The sequence below is a fragment of the Castor canadensis genome, chromosome X, assembly GCF_047511655.1.
Source record: "Castor canadensis chromosome X, mCasCan1.hap1v2, whole genome shotgun sequence".
In the NCBI taxonomy this organism is placed as follows: Eukaryota; Metazoa; Chordata; class Mammalia; order Rodentia; family Castoridae; genus Castor; species Castor canadensis.
Genome location: NC_133405.1, coordinates 57061287 through 57081980, shown reverse-complemented (window position 1 = coordinate 57081980; position 20694 = coordinate 57061287). Strand labels below are relative to the sequence as shown.

The 20694-nt window shown below is 34.6% G+C and overlaps 1 protein-coding gene across 4 annotated transcripts in view; it reads left to right on the top strand.

Annotated features, from left to right (window-relative positions):
- Diaph2 (diaphanous related formin 2) overlaps positions 1-20694 on the top strand; it is an 879521-nt gene that overhangs the window by 237612 nt on the left and 621215 nt on the right. For all 4 annotated transcript variants that reach the window (XM_074062667.1, XM_074062668.1, XM_074062666.1 and 1 more), the window contains 3 exons: positions 15407-15481; positions 15559-15628; positions 18718-18854. In XM_074062667.1, the coding sequence (XP_073918768.1) occupies positions 15407-15481; positions 15559-15628; positions 18718-18854 (282 nt within the window). The remainder of the gene's footprint in view (positions 1-15406; positions 15482-15558; positions 15629-18717; positions 18855-20694) is intronic.

Below are 20694 nucleotides of genomic sequence, written 5' to 3'. Positions count from 1 at the left end.
CTCTGTTTTTCTCATTGCATTCAAAGAACTTCTTACTTTCCTTATTCATGACAGATAAACCCAGTGTCAGCTATGTTTTATTTCAGGGCTTACAGATTAGGAATGTGATTTCTTGGAGTAAGTTCATTTTAATAAAATTCCACTAAACTAAAAGAAATTGGTTGTCCTGTGGATTGCATGATAGAATTTTAACTGTATTACATAGCTTAGGAAAATAAACTAATACATTTTTTTTTGTGGAAACTAACATTTTAAGTTTGACTAGTTATATCTTTATATATGCAGCTTTAGTAAGTGTCCTAAATAATTATTTTCACAATTTCATATATATGAATATGTAAAATATGACTGACTTTTGCTTAAGTGTTTGGAATGCTCTTTCCTCTTGCTTTCTCCAACTTACTATAAATTGAAGAGTCTATTTTCATTTCACATTTTTAGTATTTCCCATCGTTACTATGGGACAAGACCTTTTCATACTTTTCTAACAATTTTTAAAGGAAAGTGGGGAGCAAATGTTTTTTATTGTGTAGGCTATTGGGCATTTAAACAGATTTGGGCTTTTGCCGTTTTTTAGACTATCTACAAAGTAACTTAGACAGTTTAAGAAATTGATTTTAATGAGTAAAGAACATTTTCCCTTTGAGAGAGAATTTTTACTTAAACTCTTGCCCTAAGGAAACTTTTCTATGTAACTCAAGCTTTTATAACTTTTTGTTAATGTAGAAGAGAAATTTGTTTTTATATAGCAAACAATTAGAAAGAGCACACATTTCCTCTCTAAGGAACTCTTAAAAATGTGTGAGAACAGGATCTTTGCAATGAAACTGATGGAGAGAATAAATGCAGCCAGAGAGAAAGATGGAATGTCTTCTTTGGTGCTTTCTTAGGAAATTGTAATCTATCATACCATTGAAGTCAAAACCACTGAGAAGCAGAGCTGGAAAATTGATGCATTCAACCTTTCTGTGAGTCAGGTGAAATAAGTGGTCAGCCAGTGTCATGCTTTGAAGGCTTATGTACAAATGTCTGGAAATGGCAATATTACCTCAAATCAGTACTTTATAATTGGTCAGAGCTAGTTCATGCATCATTGAGTCCTTTCCAAGGACATTCAGATGCCCAATGCTGTTAGGTTTACTTTTATGTAGCAAACCTGACTGGACAGAAATGTTTTTGTTGGATTAAGACCAAGTCAGTCATAGCATATACAAATCCCTGCTTTTTAAAAAACATTTTATTTTTAATGAATGTATATGTTGATAGTGGAACTATTATGAAGTTGATTTTGCTGAACAAATTATCCTTTAAAGATGCTGAAAACACCTTTTCTTGGTTACTGTTTGGTGGTATTGAACCATGGATTCAATGTACAATATTGTTTTTGTTGGGTTACACATTGGTCTTAATCATTCAGGGCCCCTTTCCTTTCCCTAACTGCATATAACTAAGGTTCGGTTTTAATTGCTTTGAGAAGTATTTCATTGGCAACTTTGGTATTAAAGCAAACAAGAGACACCATTTACGATAATCTTTAAAAGTTTCTTTAACTCTTCAAATTAGTTGTTTCATGTGTTAAAATTTTACCAACTTTCTGATTTCTTTCAAGAAACTCCAAACTATCATTCATTTTATTTGATGTTCAGTGATTTGGGTTATAGTATGAGATTACACATGGGAATAGAACACCATTAGAGAGAAATAAAATCCTTTGTACAGAACACATAACCCTCTATACTAGCTTTTAGGACTGCACAAACAGTGATAAAGGGATGACATGACTAATATTGGACTCCTTCACATGAGACCAATTGCCTTTATAGCTTATGGGACTCAGTATAGAACTTTCTAATTTTAGCTTTAACTCTTTGAAAGATAGTCATCAATTCAGACACTCTAATCATAAATGGACATGCAGCTACTATGTCCTATTTTGTCTGTATTGTATATAGTATACAGAACCCATCTGCCCAACAAATATTTAAGTTACATTTGCATGAAATGTAACTAAATAATTCAGAGTCTGAGTATCTAATTAATGCATAAAAGACTGAGGTTTTGGGAAACTGAAGGGGTGTCTTTTATAAGGATCTATGAGAGAACAATTTTTCATTCCCTCCTTTACTAGAATAGGTCCATTTATAGGGAATTTTTCTCATTTTGTTTTGTCTTGAATAGCTAGAGAGGGGAGAATCTTGCTTTTTCTTGGATTTAGGGTTAAATGAATCCTCTGATGCTTTTAGTACATGTAAGATTTTCTTTCCTTTGATCATGCTGATCAGTATAAATGGGGACTTTAAAAATAATGACCTCAGAAGTTCTGAAAGCTTGGGATAGATTTATGTTTTACAGCCTTACCATATTTTGGTATAATTCTGTTCAGGATTAGGCACAAACTACTAATTTTCCCTCTCTCTTTTCCCCTTTTCTCACTCCCATGCCATTGTAATTTTCATGACTATTCTGATGTGACTTGGTGAGTAGTAAATATAGTTAGAATTAAATGTAAACAAAATTTTGAATAATAACAATTTAAAGCACATGAGGTAATGTACGTTCCAAATATTTCAATTATGAAGTCTTAATTTTTCATCAATCGATAAATGAAGTTTAGTATGGGTTTGGATTCTTCTGCATATTTCATAAAAGTTAAAGTACTTTTCATTAAGTGCTTTACTATTTCATTAAGTGTTTTACTATTATTGAAAAGGGATACATCAATTTATGGTTAATATTCATACTGTATTTTGAACTAAAAGATTCAAAGAACATTCAAATTTGGGTTTTTAACATTTTGAAATATTCTTAATATAAGCTTTACCATGCCATTTTGCATACATTATTCTATTTAGTGGTGACAAAGACTTTACAAAATGTATGTACTATTCATATTGGTAGATGATATGAAGATGAAAAATAATTTTGGTGTTTAACTGATCAAAAATTATGCAGCTAGAATATGTAGAAATGGGTTTGAAACCTAGATCTGTTTTCCACTAAAGCTTATGGCATAGCCCAATGATGGAATATTTTCATGTCTTTGAATAAGGTTTGAAAGGTCTTTAATTTTTAACTCCTTGAATAGCATACCAGATTTTGTTCTCCCTGATAGATACAGCCAAGCCTTTTTATGCATGAGGGTAGAAAATATTGTCTTTGTGGTTCAGTCCTCTTGTTCCTGAGATTTTTCTTGGTTTCCTTTGCTATATTCATATCTAACCCTGCTCTCTTCTTACTTGTACATTAATCCTCCTGGCTGGTCTTTCTGTTGTTTTGATTTTCCTTTGCTCTACCTGGTACCTTAAAAAGTGACCACAAACACCAACTTGGATATATAGCATATCAAGACAACTCTTTAACTTATATTATAAAACTACCAATTTGTTACTATCTCAGAAGGTTGTCACCTGTGAACTATCTAGTTCCCTTCCCCCATAGCATATAAGTCACAGCTTGACTCTTTATTTTTTTTTTTTCTGAAAAGTTTTAAGCTTGCTTACCTAAAGATTTCCTAGAAATTTTAATTGGGGTCTCTTATATCTTTCCTTTAGTAGTGTTTGGTAGATTTTTTATGAAACTCAGGACTTTAGAAGATAATAAGAACATGGATTCTTTAAAGATAATAAAGAACATGGATTCCTACCTAAACAAATTAACTAAGCTACTAAATAAAGAAAATATATATTTGTGAGTCTAGGAATGGATATATAAATATAACTTCTGTATATATAGAGATATGAGTTCTTTACTAATCATGAATTCTCCAGTGAAGTATTGGTAGACCCATAGCCAGATGTTGTTTCAGAAAATTGGATTCTGGTCCTGTTTTTGTAATTTCTAATGATAATGTTTTAAATAAGCAAGGGCTTTGCTGATTACTTATTGAGTGATGTTTGGCAGTTCCTTAATAGCCTTGCTTCTCAGCTTCCTTACATGGAAACAGTTTTCAGAATCATAAAATTAAAATGACTGATGATAATCAAGTGCTATAAGGATTTTGAGCAAATGGAATTGTAACTTTGCTGAATGAGTGCCAAATGGAATAGCCACATGGGAAAGCAGGTTTTTTTTTAAAGTTAATTATATAATTATATACTTACCATAGAACCTTGAAATACTACCCCGTATTTTCCCAAGAGAGATGAAAATACCTGCTTTCATAAATACTTACCTGTGAATGTTTATAGCAGCTTTATTCACAATCATTAAAACTCTGAGGCAATGAAAATGTCTATCAACTAATGAACATATAAATAAATTGTGGTATAGCCACACAATAACAAGGAATGTATTACTAATCCATATAACAAAATTGTTGAATATTATTATTATATGCTAAGTGAAAGTAGCCTGTTACCCAAGCTATATAATTCTACTTATAATTGTACCCTAGAGAATGAAATAGTATGGGGACATGAATCAGATAACCAAGGGTCTGAGAGTAGAGATTGATTGATGGAAATATTCTATATCTCGTTTGTGTTAATGGTTATATGACTATACATTTGTCAAATGATGAATTTTCCTGTATGTATATGACATATCAGTAAAAAGGAAAGAAAAATTCTCACTTTCAGGATGGTTATAGAAATTAGAAAAGATCATTCGTCTTGTTCGGTTTTTTCTTCTGTCTGATTCTTCACTGTTCTTTGCTTCCTCTATGTCTCTCACAGCTTTAAAGTCCATGATGAATTGGAATTTCTTTATTTTATTTTATTTATTAGCATGTTATAGTTGTCCTGGGGGTAGTGCTTGCAATATATCTTAGTTAGATTCAGCCCCCTCCATCTTTGTCCTTTATCACCCCCCCTACTCCCCTTCGTAGAACAGTTTTAGCAGGTCTCACAGTTCCATTTTCATACATGAATACATAGTACTTCCACCATATTTGTCCTCCTTCACCCTTTACTTATGCCCCCCAACAACTGGTGCCAACCTCCAGACAAGACTTATCTTACCTTCCTGTCCTTCATTTTTTTTAAACAAAAAGGACATTTTTTGTTTGTTTATGATGGATATACAGGGAGATTCATTGTGATATTTCCTTATATATATGTGTGTATTATATCCCAGTTGTTTCCTCCCCTTGCATTATTCTTCTTTCCACCTTAGTCCTTTTCTTATGGTGATTTTAACGGGTTTGAATGTCCATAGTCATACTTGTATAGAAAGTATGTCAACCACATTCGCCTTTATTTTCTTTGTTTATAATCCCCCCCTCATTAGTGTCCTCCCCTTAGCATAGCCTGTTTTACCTTTCTGTCCTTCATTGTTTCAGGGTCTGTTCATTGGTCAGTGGGAATTTTCTTGGTATTTTACCTGTAAATGTATTGTACTTAAGTCATTCTAACCCCCTCCACTGTACTTCTTATTTCATGGCTGAGATACTAAAGGAAAGTTTATGTCTTTATCTGCAATCCCTGAGTCAAATTTTAAATCAAGTCATCAATTATTTTTATAGTTCTATATGTCCAGTTAGTACTGAATAACGGAGAGCTGGAGTTTGCATACTTTGTAAACTATGCCAACTTTAACTGCTTCAACTGGATTCCTGTGTCTGTCCTGTGGTCCCCTGCAGTCAGAGTGCATAGTATGCCTGAAGAGTGTATACAGCATCATAGAGGTATGATTGTGAGTCTTACATGTGAAAGGCTCCCCCTGTTTCTCTGCAGACTGTGGTTCTATGCCAGTGGTTCTGAAACTTGAACAAACACTAGAGTTACTTGAAGGAGTAGTTAAAACACAACTTACTGTTGTCCCCACTCTCCCAGTTATTGATTCTATAGTTCATTTGTTTTTGGCAGTACTTGTTCTTGAACTCAGGGCCTACACCTTGAGACACTCTACCAGCCCTTTTTGGTGATGGATTTTTTTTTTTCATTTTTCTTTTATTATTCATATGTGCATACAAGGCTTGGTTCATTTCTCCCCCCTGCCCCCACCCCCTCCCTTACCACCCACTCCACCCCCTCCCGCTCCCCCCCCTCAATACCCAGAAGAAACTATTTTGCCCTTATCTCTAATTTTGTTGTAGAGAGAGTATAAGCAATAATAGGAAGGAACAAGGGGTTTTGCTGGTTGAGATAAGGATAGCTATACAGGGCATTGACTCACATTGATTTCCTGTGCGTGGGTGTTACCTTCTAGGTTAATTCTTTTTGATCTAACCTTTTCTCTAGTTCCTGGTCCCCTTTTCCTATTGGCCTCAGTTGCTTTAAGGTATCTGCTTTAGTTTCTCTGCATTAAGGGCAACAAATGCTAGCTAGTTTTTTAGGTGTCTTACCTATCCTCACCCCTCCCTTGTGTGCTCTCGCTTTTATCATGTGCTCATAGTCCAATCCCATTGTTGTGTTTGCCCTTGATCTAATGTCCACATATGAGGGAGAACATACGATTTTTGGTCTTTTAGGCCAGGCTAACCTCACTCAGAATGATGTTCTCCAATTCCATCCATTTACCAGCGAATGATAACATTTCATTCTTCTTCATGGCTGCATAAAATTCCATTGTGTATAGATACCACATTTTCTTAATCCATTCGTCAGTGCTGGGGCATCTTGGCTGTTTCCATAACTTGGCTATTGTGAATAGTGCTGCAATAAACATGAGTGTGCAGGTGCCTCTGGAGTAACAGTCTTTTGGGTATATCCCCAAGAGTGGTATTGCTGGATCAAATGGTAGATCGATGTCCAGCTTTTTAAGTAGCCTCCAAATTTTTTTCCAGAGTGGTTGTACTAGTCTACATTCCCACCAACAGTGTAAGAGGGTTCCTTTTTCCCCGCATCCTCGCCAACACCTGTTGTTGGTGGTGTTGCTGATTATGGCTATTCTAACAGGGGTGAGGTGGAATCTTAGTGTGGTTTTAATTTGCATTTCCTTTATTGCTAGAGATGGTGAGCATTTTCTCATGTGTTTTCTGGCCATTTGAATTTCTTCTTTTGAGAAAGTTCTGTTTAGTTCACATGCCCATTTCTTTATTGGTTCATTAGTTTTGGGAGAATTTAGTTTTTTAAGTTCCCTGTATATTCTGGTTATCAGTCCTTTGTCTGATGTATAATTGGCAAATATTTTCTCCCACTCTGTGGGTGTTCTCTTCAGTTTAGAGACCATTTCTTTTGATGAACAGAAGCTTTTTAGTTTTATGAGGTCCCATTTATCTATGCTATCTCTTAGTTGCTGTGCTGCTGGGGTTTCATTGAGAAAGTTCTTACCTATACCTACTAACTCCAGAGTATTTCCTACTCTTTCTTGTATCAACTTAAGAGTTTGGGGTCTGATATTAAGATCCTTGATCCATTTTGAGTTAATCTTGGTATAGGGTGATATACATGGATCTAGTTTCAGTTTTTTGCAGACTGCTAACCAGTTTTCCCAGCAGTTTTTGTTGAAGAGGCTGCTATTTCTCCATCGTATATTTTTAGCTCCTTTGTCAAAGATAAGTTGCTCATAGTTGTGTGGCTTCATATCTGGGTCCTCTATTCTGTTCCACTGGTCTTCATGTCTGTTTTTGTGCCAGTACCATGCTGTTTTTATTATTATTGCTTTGTAATATAGTTTGAAGTCAGGTATTGTGATACCTCCTGCATTGTTCTTTTGACTGAGTATTGCCTTGGCTATTCGTGGCCTCTTGTGTTTCCATATAAATTTCAAAGTAGATTTTTCAATCTCTTTAATGAATGTCATTGGAATTTTGATGGGAATTGCATTAAACATGTAGATTACTATGGGGAGTATCGACATTTTTACTATGTTGATTCTACCAATCCATGAGCATGGGAGATCTTTCCACTTTCTACAGTCTTCCTCAATCTCTTTCTTCAGAAGTGTATAGTTTTCCTTGTAGAGGTCTTTCACATCTTTTGTTAGGTTTACACCTAGGTATTTGATTTTTTTTGAGGCTATTGTAAATGGAATTGTTTTCATACATTCTTTTTCCGTTTGCTCATTGTTAGTGTATAGAAATGCTAATGATTTTTCTATGTTGATTTTATATCCTGCTACCTTGCTATAGCTATTGATGATGTCTAGAAGCTTCTGAGTAGAGTTTTTTGGGTCTTTAAGGTATAGGATCATGTCGTCTGCAAATAGGGATATTTTGACAGTTTCTTTACCTATTTGTATTCCTTTTATTCCTTCTTCTTGCCTAATTGCTCTGGCTAGGAATTCCAGTCCTATGTTGAATAGGAGTGGAGATAGTGGGCATCCTTGTCTGGTTCCTGATTTTAGAGGGAATGGTTTTAATTTTTCTCCGTTAAGTATAATGCTGGCTGTAGGTTTGTCATATATAGCTTTTATAATGTTGAGGAACTTTCCTTCTATTCCTAGTTTTCTTAGAGCTTTTATCATGAAATGATGTTGGATCTTATCCAAGGCTTTTTCTGCATCTATTGAGATGATCAAGTGGTTTTTGTCTTTGCTTCTGTTAATGTGGTTTATTACGTTTATTGATTTTCGTATGTTGAACCACCCCTGCATCCCTGGGATGAAGCCTACCTGGTCGTGGTGAATAATGTTTTTGATGTGTTGTTGAATTCGATTTGCCATTATTTTGTTGAGGATTTTTGCATCAATGTTCATTAAGGAGATTGGCCTATAGTTCTCCTTTTTGGAGGTGTCTTTGCCTGGTTTTGGGATAAGTGTAATAGTGGCTTCATAAAATGTGTTTGGCAGTTTTCCTTCCCTTTCTATTTCATGGAACAGTTTAAGGAGGGTTGGTATCAGTTCTTCTTTAAAGGTCTGATAGAATTCAGCAGAGAATCCATCAGGTCCTGGACTTTTCTTTTTGGGAAGACTCTTGATTGCTGCTTCAATTTCATTTTGTGTTATAGGTCTATTCAGGTGATTAATTTCCTCTTGGTTCAGTTTTGGATGATCATATGTATCTAGAAATCTGTCCATTTCTTTTAGATTTTCAAATTTATTTGAATATAGGTTCTCAAAGTAGTCTCTGATGATTTCCTGGACTTCCATGGTGTTTGTTGTTATCTCCCCTTTTGCATTCCTAATTCTACTAATTTGGGTTTTTTCTCTCCTCATTTTAGTCAGGTTTGCCAGGGGTCTATCGATCTTGTTTATTTTTTCAAAGAACCATCTTTTTGTTTCATTAATTCTTTGTATGGTTTTTTTGGTTTCTATTTCGTTGATTTCAGCTCTTATTTTTATTATTTCTCTCCTTCTATTTGTTTTGGGATTTGCTTGTTCTTGTTTTTCTAGGAGTTTGAGATGTATCATTAGGTCATTGATTTGGGATCTTTCAGTCTTTTTAATATATGCACTCATGGCTATAAACTTTCCTCTCAAGACTGCCTTAGCTGTGTCCCATAGGTTCCGGTAGGTTGTGTTTTCATTTTCATTGACTTCCAGGAACATTTTAATTTCCTCTTTTATTGCATCGATGATCCATTCTTCATTAAGTAATGAGTTATTTAGTTTCCAGCTGTTTGCATGTTTTTTGTCTTTACTTTTGTTGTTGAGTTCTACTTTTACTGCATTGTGGTCAGATAGTATGCATGGTATTATTTCTATTTTCTTATATTTGCTGAGATTTGCTTTGTGCCCTAGGATATGATCTATTTTGGAGAAGGTTCCATGGGCTGCTGAGAAGAATGTATATTGTGTAGAGGTTGGATGAAATGTTCTGTAGACATCTACTAGGTCCACTTGATCTATTGCATATTTTAGATCTTGGATTTCCTTATTGAGTTTTTGTTTGGATGACCTATCTATTGATGATAATGGAGTGTTAAAGTCTCCCACAACCACTGTGTTGGCGTTTATATATGCTTTTAGGTCTTTCAGGGTATGTTTGATGAAATTGGGTGCGTTGACATTGGGTGCGTACAGATTGATGATTATTATTTCCTTTTGGTCTATTTCCCCTTTTATTAGTATGGAATGTCCTTCTTTATCTCGTTTGATCAATGTAGGTTTGAAGTCTACTTTGTCAGAGATAAGTATTGCTACTCCTGCTTGTTTTCGGGGGCCGTTGGCTTGGTAAATCTTCTTCCAGCCTTTCATCCTAAGCATATGCTTATTTCTGTCGGTGAGATGAGTCTCCTGTAAGCAACAAATTGTTGGATCTTCTTTTTTAATCCATTTTGTCAAAGGGTGTCTTTTGATGGGTGAATTAAGTCCATTAACATTAAGTGTTAGTACTGATAGGTATGTGGTGATTCCTGCCATTTAGTTATCTTAGTTGTTTGAAGGTTTGATTGTGTGTACCTAACTTGATGTTACTCTCTACTGTCTTGCTTTTTCTTATCCTGTGGTTTGGTGCTGCCTGCCTTTTCATGGTTAAGTTGGGTGTCACTTTCTGTGTGCAGGATCCCTTGCAGAATCTTTTGTAATGGTGGCTTTGTGGTCACATATTGTTTTAGTTTCTGCTTATCATGGAAGACTTTTATTGCTCCATCTATTTTGAATGATAGCTTTGCTGGGTAGAGTATCCTGGGGTTGAAGTTATTTTCATTCAGTGCCCGGAAGATCTCACCCCACGCTCTTCTTGCTTTTAATGTTTCTGCTGAGAAGTCTGTTCTTATTTTGATGGGTTTACCTTTGTATGTTACTTGTTTTTTCTCTCTTACAGCCTTCAATATTCTTTCCTTAGTTTCTGAACTTGTTGTTTTAATGATGATATGTCGTGGAGTAGTTCTATTTTGATCTGGTCTGTTTGGTGTCCTGGAGGCCTCTTGCATTTGTATGGGAATATCTTTCTCTAGATTTGGGAAATTTTCCGTTATTATTTTGTTGAATATATTACGCATTCCCTTCGCTTGCACCTCTTCTCCTTCTTCGATGCCCATGATTCTCAAGTTTGGTCTTTTGATGGAGTCAGTGAGTTCTTGCATTTTCTTTTCACAGGTTTTGAGTTGTTTAATTAATAGTTGTTCAGTTTTTCCTTTAATTACCATTTCATCTTCAAGTTCTGAGATTCTGTCTTCTGTTTGTTCTATTCTGCTGGATTGGCCTTCCGTTTTGTTTTGCAGTTCTGTTTCGTTCTTTTTTCTGAGGTTTTCCATATCCTGGCTGTTTTCTTCTTTATTGTTGTCTATTTTTGTCCTGAGTTCATTTATCCATTTATTCATTGTGTTCTCTCTTTCACTTTGGTGTTTATACAGTGCTTCTATGGTTTCCTTTATTTCTTCTTTTGCTTTTTCAAATTCTCTATTTTTATTGTCTTGGAATTTCTTGAGTGTCTCCTGTACATTTTGGTTGACCCTATCCAGTATCATCTCTATAAAATTCTCATTGAGTACTTGTAGTATGTCTTCTTTTAAATTATTCTTATGGGCTTCATTGGGTCCTTTGGCATAGTTTATCTTCATTTTGTTGGAGTCTGGATCTGAGTTTCTGTTCTCTTCATTCCCCTCTGGTTCCTGTACTAATTTTTTGCTGTGGGGAAACTGGTTTCCTTGTTTTTTCTGTCTTCCTGTCATTGTCCTTGGTGTTGTTACTGTCCCTGTACTGTGTGTAATTAAGTATTTTCTAGCTTGTAATAATAACAATGGTAATATTGAGAATGGAAGAGTGAGCTGAGATGGAAAGCAAGAAGTTAAAGAAAAGGGGAAAACAAATATACAGACAAGAGGGAGAAAGCAGAACAAGGTGTCAGACAAGAGAGTTTCAGAGGTATAAACAGGGAGTGTTAGTGTACTAATCGACAGTAAGCTGAACAGACAATAGAGAGACAGAGAGAGGATTGAAAATCAAAGATAAAAAAAATAAAAAATAAGTATATGAAAGTAATATCTATTTATAAAAATGAATTAAAATAAAATGGAAAATAGAAAATTAAAAAAAAAACCAAAAAACTTTCAAGTTTATATGCAATGCAATTTCAGTCTTAATAATTTGGATGTCCGTCTCAATCTCCAGTCCTGGAGTTGATGCCTCAGATGTTGTTCTGTAGTTGTCTCATCAAAGGGGATGCATAAAGTAGAACAAAACTACACTCACAAACACACAGAAGAAAAAAAAAAAAGCCCCACCAAGTGTCCCCAGTTCAAATGCAATACAGTTTCAGTAAGTTTTTCGGCTTGCAGGTGTAATTCGGTTGTTCTCTCATCAAAGGTAGGGAGAAAAAGAAAAAAAAGCGTCTGGAGGCAGTTCTGAGAGTGGTATCTGCAACTGTGGCTTGCCTGCCTGCTGCTCTCAGCCTGTAGCTGGCGGAGTTATTTATGCAGATCTCTGGGGTGAGCTTAGCACTCACCTGGTCCCACAGGCTTTGTTTGCTCAGAGTTCTCCTGTGCGGGGGAGGGGGGCCTCTGCTACAGGCTTTTCCCTTTCCAAGCACTGGGAAAGGTGACACTGCCCCGCGTTGTCAGGCCTGCGTGTTTATTTACAGTTCACGTGGGAAGTGGGTCTTCCCTCCTCTCACAAGCGTCCCTGCTCCTGGTTGCTGGCGCGCCCCGCTCCCGCCAGAGCCTCTCCGGCCGCCCGGCTCGTTTATTTACAGTCCCGGGAAGGATTCCCTTCCCCCAATCTTCAGCGCTCAGGGCGCCCCACCCTCTTTCCAGCGTGTCTTAACTGTTCTTATTGCTTAGTACTCAGTTTCTCTTTTTTTCCCGGGTGGAGGTCAGTCTGTCCAGGGGGCTATGCTGCTCTGGCCCAGGCTTGTCTGTGGGGTACCGCGGTACTGCGAAGCTCACCTGGTCCGCCTCTTCCCAAGCCGTATGGGCGCCGGCCACTGGCGGCCCCGGGGGCCCTCCTCGGTTCTCCGTTTAACGTGAAGTGGAGATTCTCTGCGCCGGCTGGAGATGTGGAGGAGTCAAAGTTATGCCTTTTCTCGGTGATTATGCCTGCAAAGTGTGTCTCCAGCGTCTCTCCAAGATTTCACTATAGGAGGGTCACTTTCTGCTTCCTACCTCTAGCCGCCATCTTGGAATCGCTGGTGATGGATTTTTTGAGATAGGGTCTCATGAACTGTTTGCTCTGGCTGGCTTTGGACCTCGATCTTCCTGAACTCTGCCTTCTAAGTAGCTAGGATTACAGGTGTGAGCCACTGGCACCTGGCATTCCATAGTTCTTAAGTAGGGCCATGAATTTCCATTACCAACAAACTTCTAAATCATATTAATGCTGCTCGTTTCGGGTACATACTTTGAGAACCACTGATTATTTGCTCTTCTGATGTACCTGTCCATGTACAAGAACCAATGGTTTGCTTTTAAAATACTTCATCATTTCATGGCTACTTTTGTTTCTGTGTGTATGTATGTATACATATGTACATTCATAGACACACACACACACACACACATTTAGGTCAAAAATTGATGCCTGAAAGAGAAATGGTACTGGCAAGAAAAAAAGGGAAAAAAAGTGCCATCATACTACATCGTAATTAGTTTATTGCCCTAGCAATAAACACATTTTGGACTCCTATTCTCTCTATTTCAAAAAAATCTGAAAACTCTGATAAGCCTCCTTTGCCTATCAGCCTAAAGTATTCTTAGTTGAGTCTTTTTCACTGCCTACTTTGTAATAAATAGACCCTTCCTCCTTACACTTAGGTTTCCTGACTATATCCTTTCTTTTTTTTTTTTTTAAGAATAGTAGTTTTCAGTGAATGAAACCAAGGTAGTATAAACTGCACAGTTTGAAACAGTCAGGGATGTGTGGGTGATTGATTTCAAATGAGGAAATATAAATCATGCTCTTGTGTCAAAGAGTTCCCTATATGAAGAAAGAAATAATTCTAATAATTTTAATAATGCTATGTATAAAGGGAATATGAGTAAAATTTAGAATTTTAAAAACATTTTGTAAGTGTTAAATTTAAAGAAATCACAAATTATGTTTTGTTCCCAAACTCCAAAGCAGATTTTGGATGGTGGGTATATAAATTTGTTAAGAATTCCTACCCTGTTAAGGTTGCTCTAGGGTATATTGTGCTGTAACAATTACTTCTGATTTCTCTCTGTGATAGATTAAATGCACAGATATATAGAGCTGATGTCTCTTTATCCCTCTACTACCACCCCACTGATTATCGAGTCTTTAGAGAAAATAGCTCACTGCACTGGATGATTACATGTCTGAACTCAATAGTAGCTCCCTGCCAATTATTACAATGCTGTATTGATTTTTTTTCTTGTTTCCATTATGGAAATTAAAGGAGAATTATTTTTAAATGATCTTCTATATATAGTGGATTTGACTAGTTCTGAATATCAGGTGTCTTTTAAATGTATTTTCTTCAGTGATCTGATGATACTCACTGATGTTCTTTTAGAAATGTTGGTCTTTGCTATTTGTTTAGCTTTACCTTAGGTAGATATGAAGTTGATAGTTTAAAGACTGTAGAATGGAAATAAAACACCTGGGGATGTAAAATCAGGCCCCCTGTACCCTACATATTTAAACCATATATATATTAAATATTATATATTTTAGTTATTGTTTCACAGAAGTCTACTACATATTTAGGTTTATGACATTCTTGGGCAGTCTGAGACTGCCTATTCTCTTAAATAAACATTCTAGAAAATTTAATTAAATTCATGTTAGTAAATATTTCTTTAATGTTGACTATATATGATATATACATACATATTTATCTAATGACTATGTCTTTACCACAGTCTTCTACCACATATAGAATTTAATCTTCTGCCATTCTTCCGAGCCTGCTTACTTGGCTTTCCCCATAACTCGTCTCTCCTAGTTCCTAGAGCATTCTGAACATAATAGCTAATGCCTCTGGACTCAGTTTGCTGTTAATTCTTCTACTTGGAAAGTTCTCACTTTCTTCAGGTATCTGGTCAGATGTCATCTTAGCAAAGAGTCTTTCCTGACCACATGTTCAAAAACAGCATCCTAACACTACTTTTATTCCATTTACCTAGGGTTATTTTTCTTTATTGTATCAAAGCATTGACATTTATTGTATAGTCGGTTATTTGTTCATCATTTGTCTACCTCTTTCTAGATGGTACACCCCATGAGAGTAAGGGCTTAATTTTGTTGCTTGTTACCTACAACATGATTGATTCTTTGTAGACTTTCTACAAATATTTATTAAGTGAACAGAATAAATGTAAAGACGAAAGAGAATGGCAGATCAAACAAGCCGGTATTTCAAGTCTGAAGGATTCCAAAGGGTAATGACATTATTGGTGGAATTATGGCAGTAGAAATAGAGGAAGATGAATTTAGCTCATGAATTCAGGCTTAAGTATATTATGTTGTTTAGCACCCAATGTGGTGCTGTGTAATGGGCAATCACAAATGTGAAGAGAGGTCTGGGATTTAGCTGAGGATCTCGGGGCCATCCTCATAGAGTCTATACTTGCATCAGTGGGAGTGGAAAAAAGAATGACAGACAACATTAGGCAGGATTGTTATATTTGAATGCCAAAATTTCATTTTAAATATGTGAACATATTTGTATATTTTTCTTTCATAGCTGGGTTAACAACTTTGGTCATGAAGGCCTTGGACTCCTATTGGATGTACTGGAAAAACTTCTGGACAAAAAACAGTAAGAATAAACATGTAAAGCATTTACCAAAGGGAAAAAATTTAAACACTACATAATGTGATTTTTTTCTTACTTAGGCAAGAAAACATCGACAAGAAGAATCAGTATAAACTTATTCAATGCCTCAAAGCATTTATGAATAACAAGGTAAGTCATATTTATTTCTGCTTCTGTCCCCAAAGGGGAAAACTTTCCTGACAATATGAAAGTATGAAGCAGACAATATAGTGGGTAGTTATTCACTTTACAAAAGGGTCTTTATGACTCAAATCATCATAAGTTTCATTTAAATACTATTTAAAATATACTTTGCTTTGCACAATATTTCTTGGTAGGTTTTGCAATCATGCAAACATGATTTTTTATGGTATTTGGAAAATTTAAATGTCATAAATTGAATACTGTTTGCATTTAGAGTTTTCATTCCATTGAAAAGAAAAATTCAAGGTTAAGGTTTCACCTGTTAAGAGCATTGTAAGATTGAGATTTATCTTATTTTATGTTCAATTAGTGTCAGTGTGTTAAAATGTATAAAAGACATTTCTGGAAAATATTTTTATGGTATATGTATAATACCATTTGTATTATGAAGGATTTTATCAACTTGAGACTTGTTGTTATTGTCTTAGAAATGATTTGCTCTATATATCTACAGGTAAAGTACCATTGATTAATTCATTCACTTAATTACATGAGTACCTTTAGATGGTGTTTTAATATTCACAAAATACTTGATAGATGTAAGTAATTATAGCAATAATCACAAACTTGCCACATGTGAACTATAGCTATAAATAACCAATGTAATAAGATTATGTATTGAATTAATTCACAAATCGTTTTTTTAGGCATATGTAATTAGCCATTACGTATATATTTTTTGGAACATGCAATAAATGCTTACTAGTGGATATGAGACTCCTTCATGGAATATGCTTTAAGTACTGTTTCTCATTTTTTTTATTTTGGCAGTTCTGGGGTTTGAACTCAGGGTCTTGTGTTGCTGGGCAGGTGCTCCATCACTGGAGCCAGGCCCCAGCCCATTAAGTTATTTGCTTTGAAGTAAGGTCTGGACTCAGGGCTTCATATTTGCACACAGGTGCTCTACCACTTGAGTCATATTCCAGCTCTGGAACTTTCTTAAAGAAAGACTTCCATCGGTACTGATGCAGAATCTTTCCCCTTCTGTGGTCTTAGTCTTTGACTACAAAGTTATAGAAAATCTGATGAGTAAAAAGAAAGCATTTACTGAACATTGCTTTCCACACCCCAACATTGATCTCTTTCTGCAATTTAAGGCAGTAATGACAATGCAAAGAGAATACAGTACTAGAGATCAGGAGACGTAGTTCATACTTTGTCACTAATAAGTAGAGTAACTGTTGGAAAATAACTTAACCTGAGCTGGATCAGTCTCCTCATTTGTAAATTGAGTTATCGGAGCCTTTGTTCTTTATTCTTATCTCTTGTAGTCAGTTATCACAGCCTTCCAGCATACTGGTCAGTTATAATCAGGATAGTCACTAGAGAGAATTATATTAGTAAGATTTCCTACAGAGCCTGTTCCCATAGGATATAATTTGTTATGCCAATGTATAGTTTTTTATTTCTTAAGAGTTTGGCACTTTTGAAGACCATGATGATTTGATGTAGATACTTCTAACCTAAGATTCAGTTTTAGTTAGGCAATGTTTATGTGTTGCATATAGGTGCTCAAATCATTAATAAATGGAACTTTTCAATTATAGGTACATGAATTGATAGCATAAAATATGCACTCAAAATAGAAAATATATAATGATATATTAATTTTATGTTGGAATAAATTGTCTAAAGTTAGAAAGGAAAATTTTATCAAAACAACTTAAATAAATTTTCTTTGGCTCTATGGAGTTTACATTATTTATTTGACAAATTCTTTTCCCATATGTAGGTAACAGTAGGATCATAAAAAGCAACCAGTTGTTCCTTAACTATAGTTGCCATAATATTCCTCTGGTGTTTGGAATGTGGCTTTTCCAGATGTATTTCTCATGTCTTTATTTTTATAGTTAATATACCCCTAGGTATTAGAAATAATGATTTCACTGTCAGTCTGATTTTAAAGCTGTTTTTAAAGCTTGGTAACTGAATGGTAATCGTGTAGCTCTCAGTTTTACACATTTCATTTATATTCCTTGCTTTAAAAAAATTGTACTGGTCACCTGTATATATATATACATATCCCTTTTGTTTTCTTTACTTCTTTCCAATCTTATCTCTTCCTTTTTTTTCTTTTTTCATCTTGCCTCCATAATATTTCTTTATTTACTATGATGTATGGTTAAGTCACATTTAAGTGCTTTAGCTATGTCTACCCACCCCAAGTTCTATTAGAAATTAAGAACCCTAGAAGCATTCATATGTTCAGTACTTAGCAAAAGGTTAGTTTAAAACAGTAACTGTATGTCAACATGAGAAATCCAAGAAATACTTTGTGGGACAAAGATGAAAGAATATGCTACCAGCTTAATATGACGTAAAACAAAAATTTATCATTTCTCAGTATTTCTTTATATATATGTTTGTTAGAACTCATGAATGCATATATGTATACACGTGGGTTCATACTTAAAAAAATAAATGAAAATGGTATGTTGCTTGCCTGATTTTAACACTTATTAAAATTCAGATGCCATTTCTTTGATTTTATGTTTTTTGCAAGCTGCCTAAAAGGGGAGAATAAAAGCAAGGAGTTATGGGAAAATCTATACCAATGCTTATTACTTTTTTAACTGGTATAAAGTATACAATAGAGCTTTTTTAAAAAAAAATTTTTGTTTGCCTTAATTTTCCTTGTAACCATATTGGACAATTTAACTAGGGGTCCCAAACTTCTCCAGGGACACAGGAGACACAAATAACAAAGTACAATTGCTTTAGGAACTTGTATCAGTATATGTTTTACATGCTCTTTGTTGAAAAAATAATGATTGTTCCCATATTTCTCGCAAATCTTTTTGGAAGTTTTAGTGCATGCTTATGGAGATAATACATGTTCAAGGGACAAAAGAATCTTAAGATGCTGTCATTTAAAAAAAAAGATAGAGAAACTGCATTTAAAGAACATATATATAATTAAGTAGAACCTTATTGTGGAGTTATTGGTTCTTCAAAAATCATTATGTTGCTTTTTTTAATAGAATATATGTTTCGTAGATATTTTAATTTTGAATGAAAACTTTTTTGTTCTTTAGTTTGGATTGCAAAGGATTCTAGGAGATGAAAGAAGTCTTTTACTATTGGCAAGAGCGATTGACCCCAAACAGCCCAACATGATGACTGAAATAGTCAAAATACTTTCTGCTATTTGCATTGTTGGAGAAGACAACATGTAAGTATTGCTGTATTATGTTTATTGCATTGAGAAATGATACTTGAGAAATTTACATCTTACTTTTTTTCTGTTTTCTGTTTTTGGATAACTTGTATGAAAACTGTATTAGCCTTTGAAAATTTTTAAATGATATTTTCATGTTGTCTGTGTTTTTTAACATTTCTGTTGATATTTTGAAAATGAGATTTAATCAGATAGAATCGTAATGGAAAGTTTTTCAAAGATGGATTCAAAGTGAATAAATGAAATATTGTCTTATTTTACCATTTTGTCTTACTGAAGGCAACAACAGTCATTAGAGAAGTGGGTAAAGTCAGGAAGTTAATTTGACATGCACACACACACACAAACACACACACACAGATACATACACATGCGTGTATGTACACCCCATGCATGTTGCAAGAAGTCAACAAAATTTGACTTCTTTAATTGAATTGAATAGATGCCTTTATTTTGTAGTAGTGTTTTATGATAGAATTTTCTTTACCTACCTATGGTAACTGAAAATATGAATTATTTGTAGAGTGAAATAAACTAATCTGTTAAAAGGAATGAAAAAGTCAAAGTTTTTGATATACACATACACAAACACATACACACACATTGGCCAAATGTTGCTTAACATGCCTTAAATCATATCTTCTTATGGGCATAATATGGAATCACAAGCAAAATTTCAGATTTGATGTATTTTATAAGTCTGATTTTTAAGAAATCATGGTGATTAAAATATATGCCAAGGACATGAGCTAAAATATTTCTTCTGAACGCTTTGTATGACACTAATAGTTTCAATTTTAGTCAGACAGGACTATGCAAAGATTTAAGTATATTCTAATATGTAGACTTTCTCACAACTATTAGAATAAAATGAGATGTTGCAGAGTGCTAGCTACTGTCCTAAGAAATAAAAAAACCCAAACATTAAATATTATCTGTAACTTTAAATGTTTTCTCAATGAAAACAAATGAGATAATACATGCAATGGTAAGATTTCCTTAGGTTTTGTAGTAAAATCAGTTTAAATGTGAATAAGCAATATTTTTCTAGTCAATTAGATTTTCAGTACATAAAAAATACACACTATCCTGATACAATTTTTATGATTTAATCATAATTTCAGATATCATTTTATAAAAATAGTATGCTACATAAGAGTATAATTTGATTTCAGTATTGTATGGAGAAGGTTACTAATATTTTTATTCAGGTGAGCTTCTTTTGCTACGTAGAGACTCTTCTTTAATTACCTGCGACTTCTCTTTTAGGATCCTTTTTCCTTGTCCCATTATAAACATTATTGATTTGTTTTTAGTTCTTTTAAAAACAGTCACTCTTTCAGGGATGTTGGAATGACTCAAGTCATAGAGTACCTAATTAGCAATCTTGAAACCCTGGGTTCAACTCCCACTAGCTCCAAACAAGAAGAAATACTCACTTTTTTCAGACTTTTATTATAAAATTAGGCTGTTTACACTAGAACAAGCTGTTAATTCTAGGTGCCATGTACGTTGAAGTGATATTAATATCTCTGTTAATACATGCAATTGCAAAATCCTGATCATAAATTTCAATGTTATTTGATCCAGCGTTCTTTTTCTTTTCTTTTTTTGGTGTTACTGGGGTTTTGAACTAAGGGCCTCAAACTTGCTAGGTGGGTGCTCACAGCTTTCCTGTGTTCTTTTTAAAGTGTCACCCAGGAAACTTTTTCCAATTGAATTTTTATTTTGATGCCCTAAATTTATTAAAAAGTATTAATATTTGCCTGTAGAAATATGTTGACAGGAACACAGTTCTTATATTTTATTGTTCTTTTACTTAGAGGAATAAGTT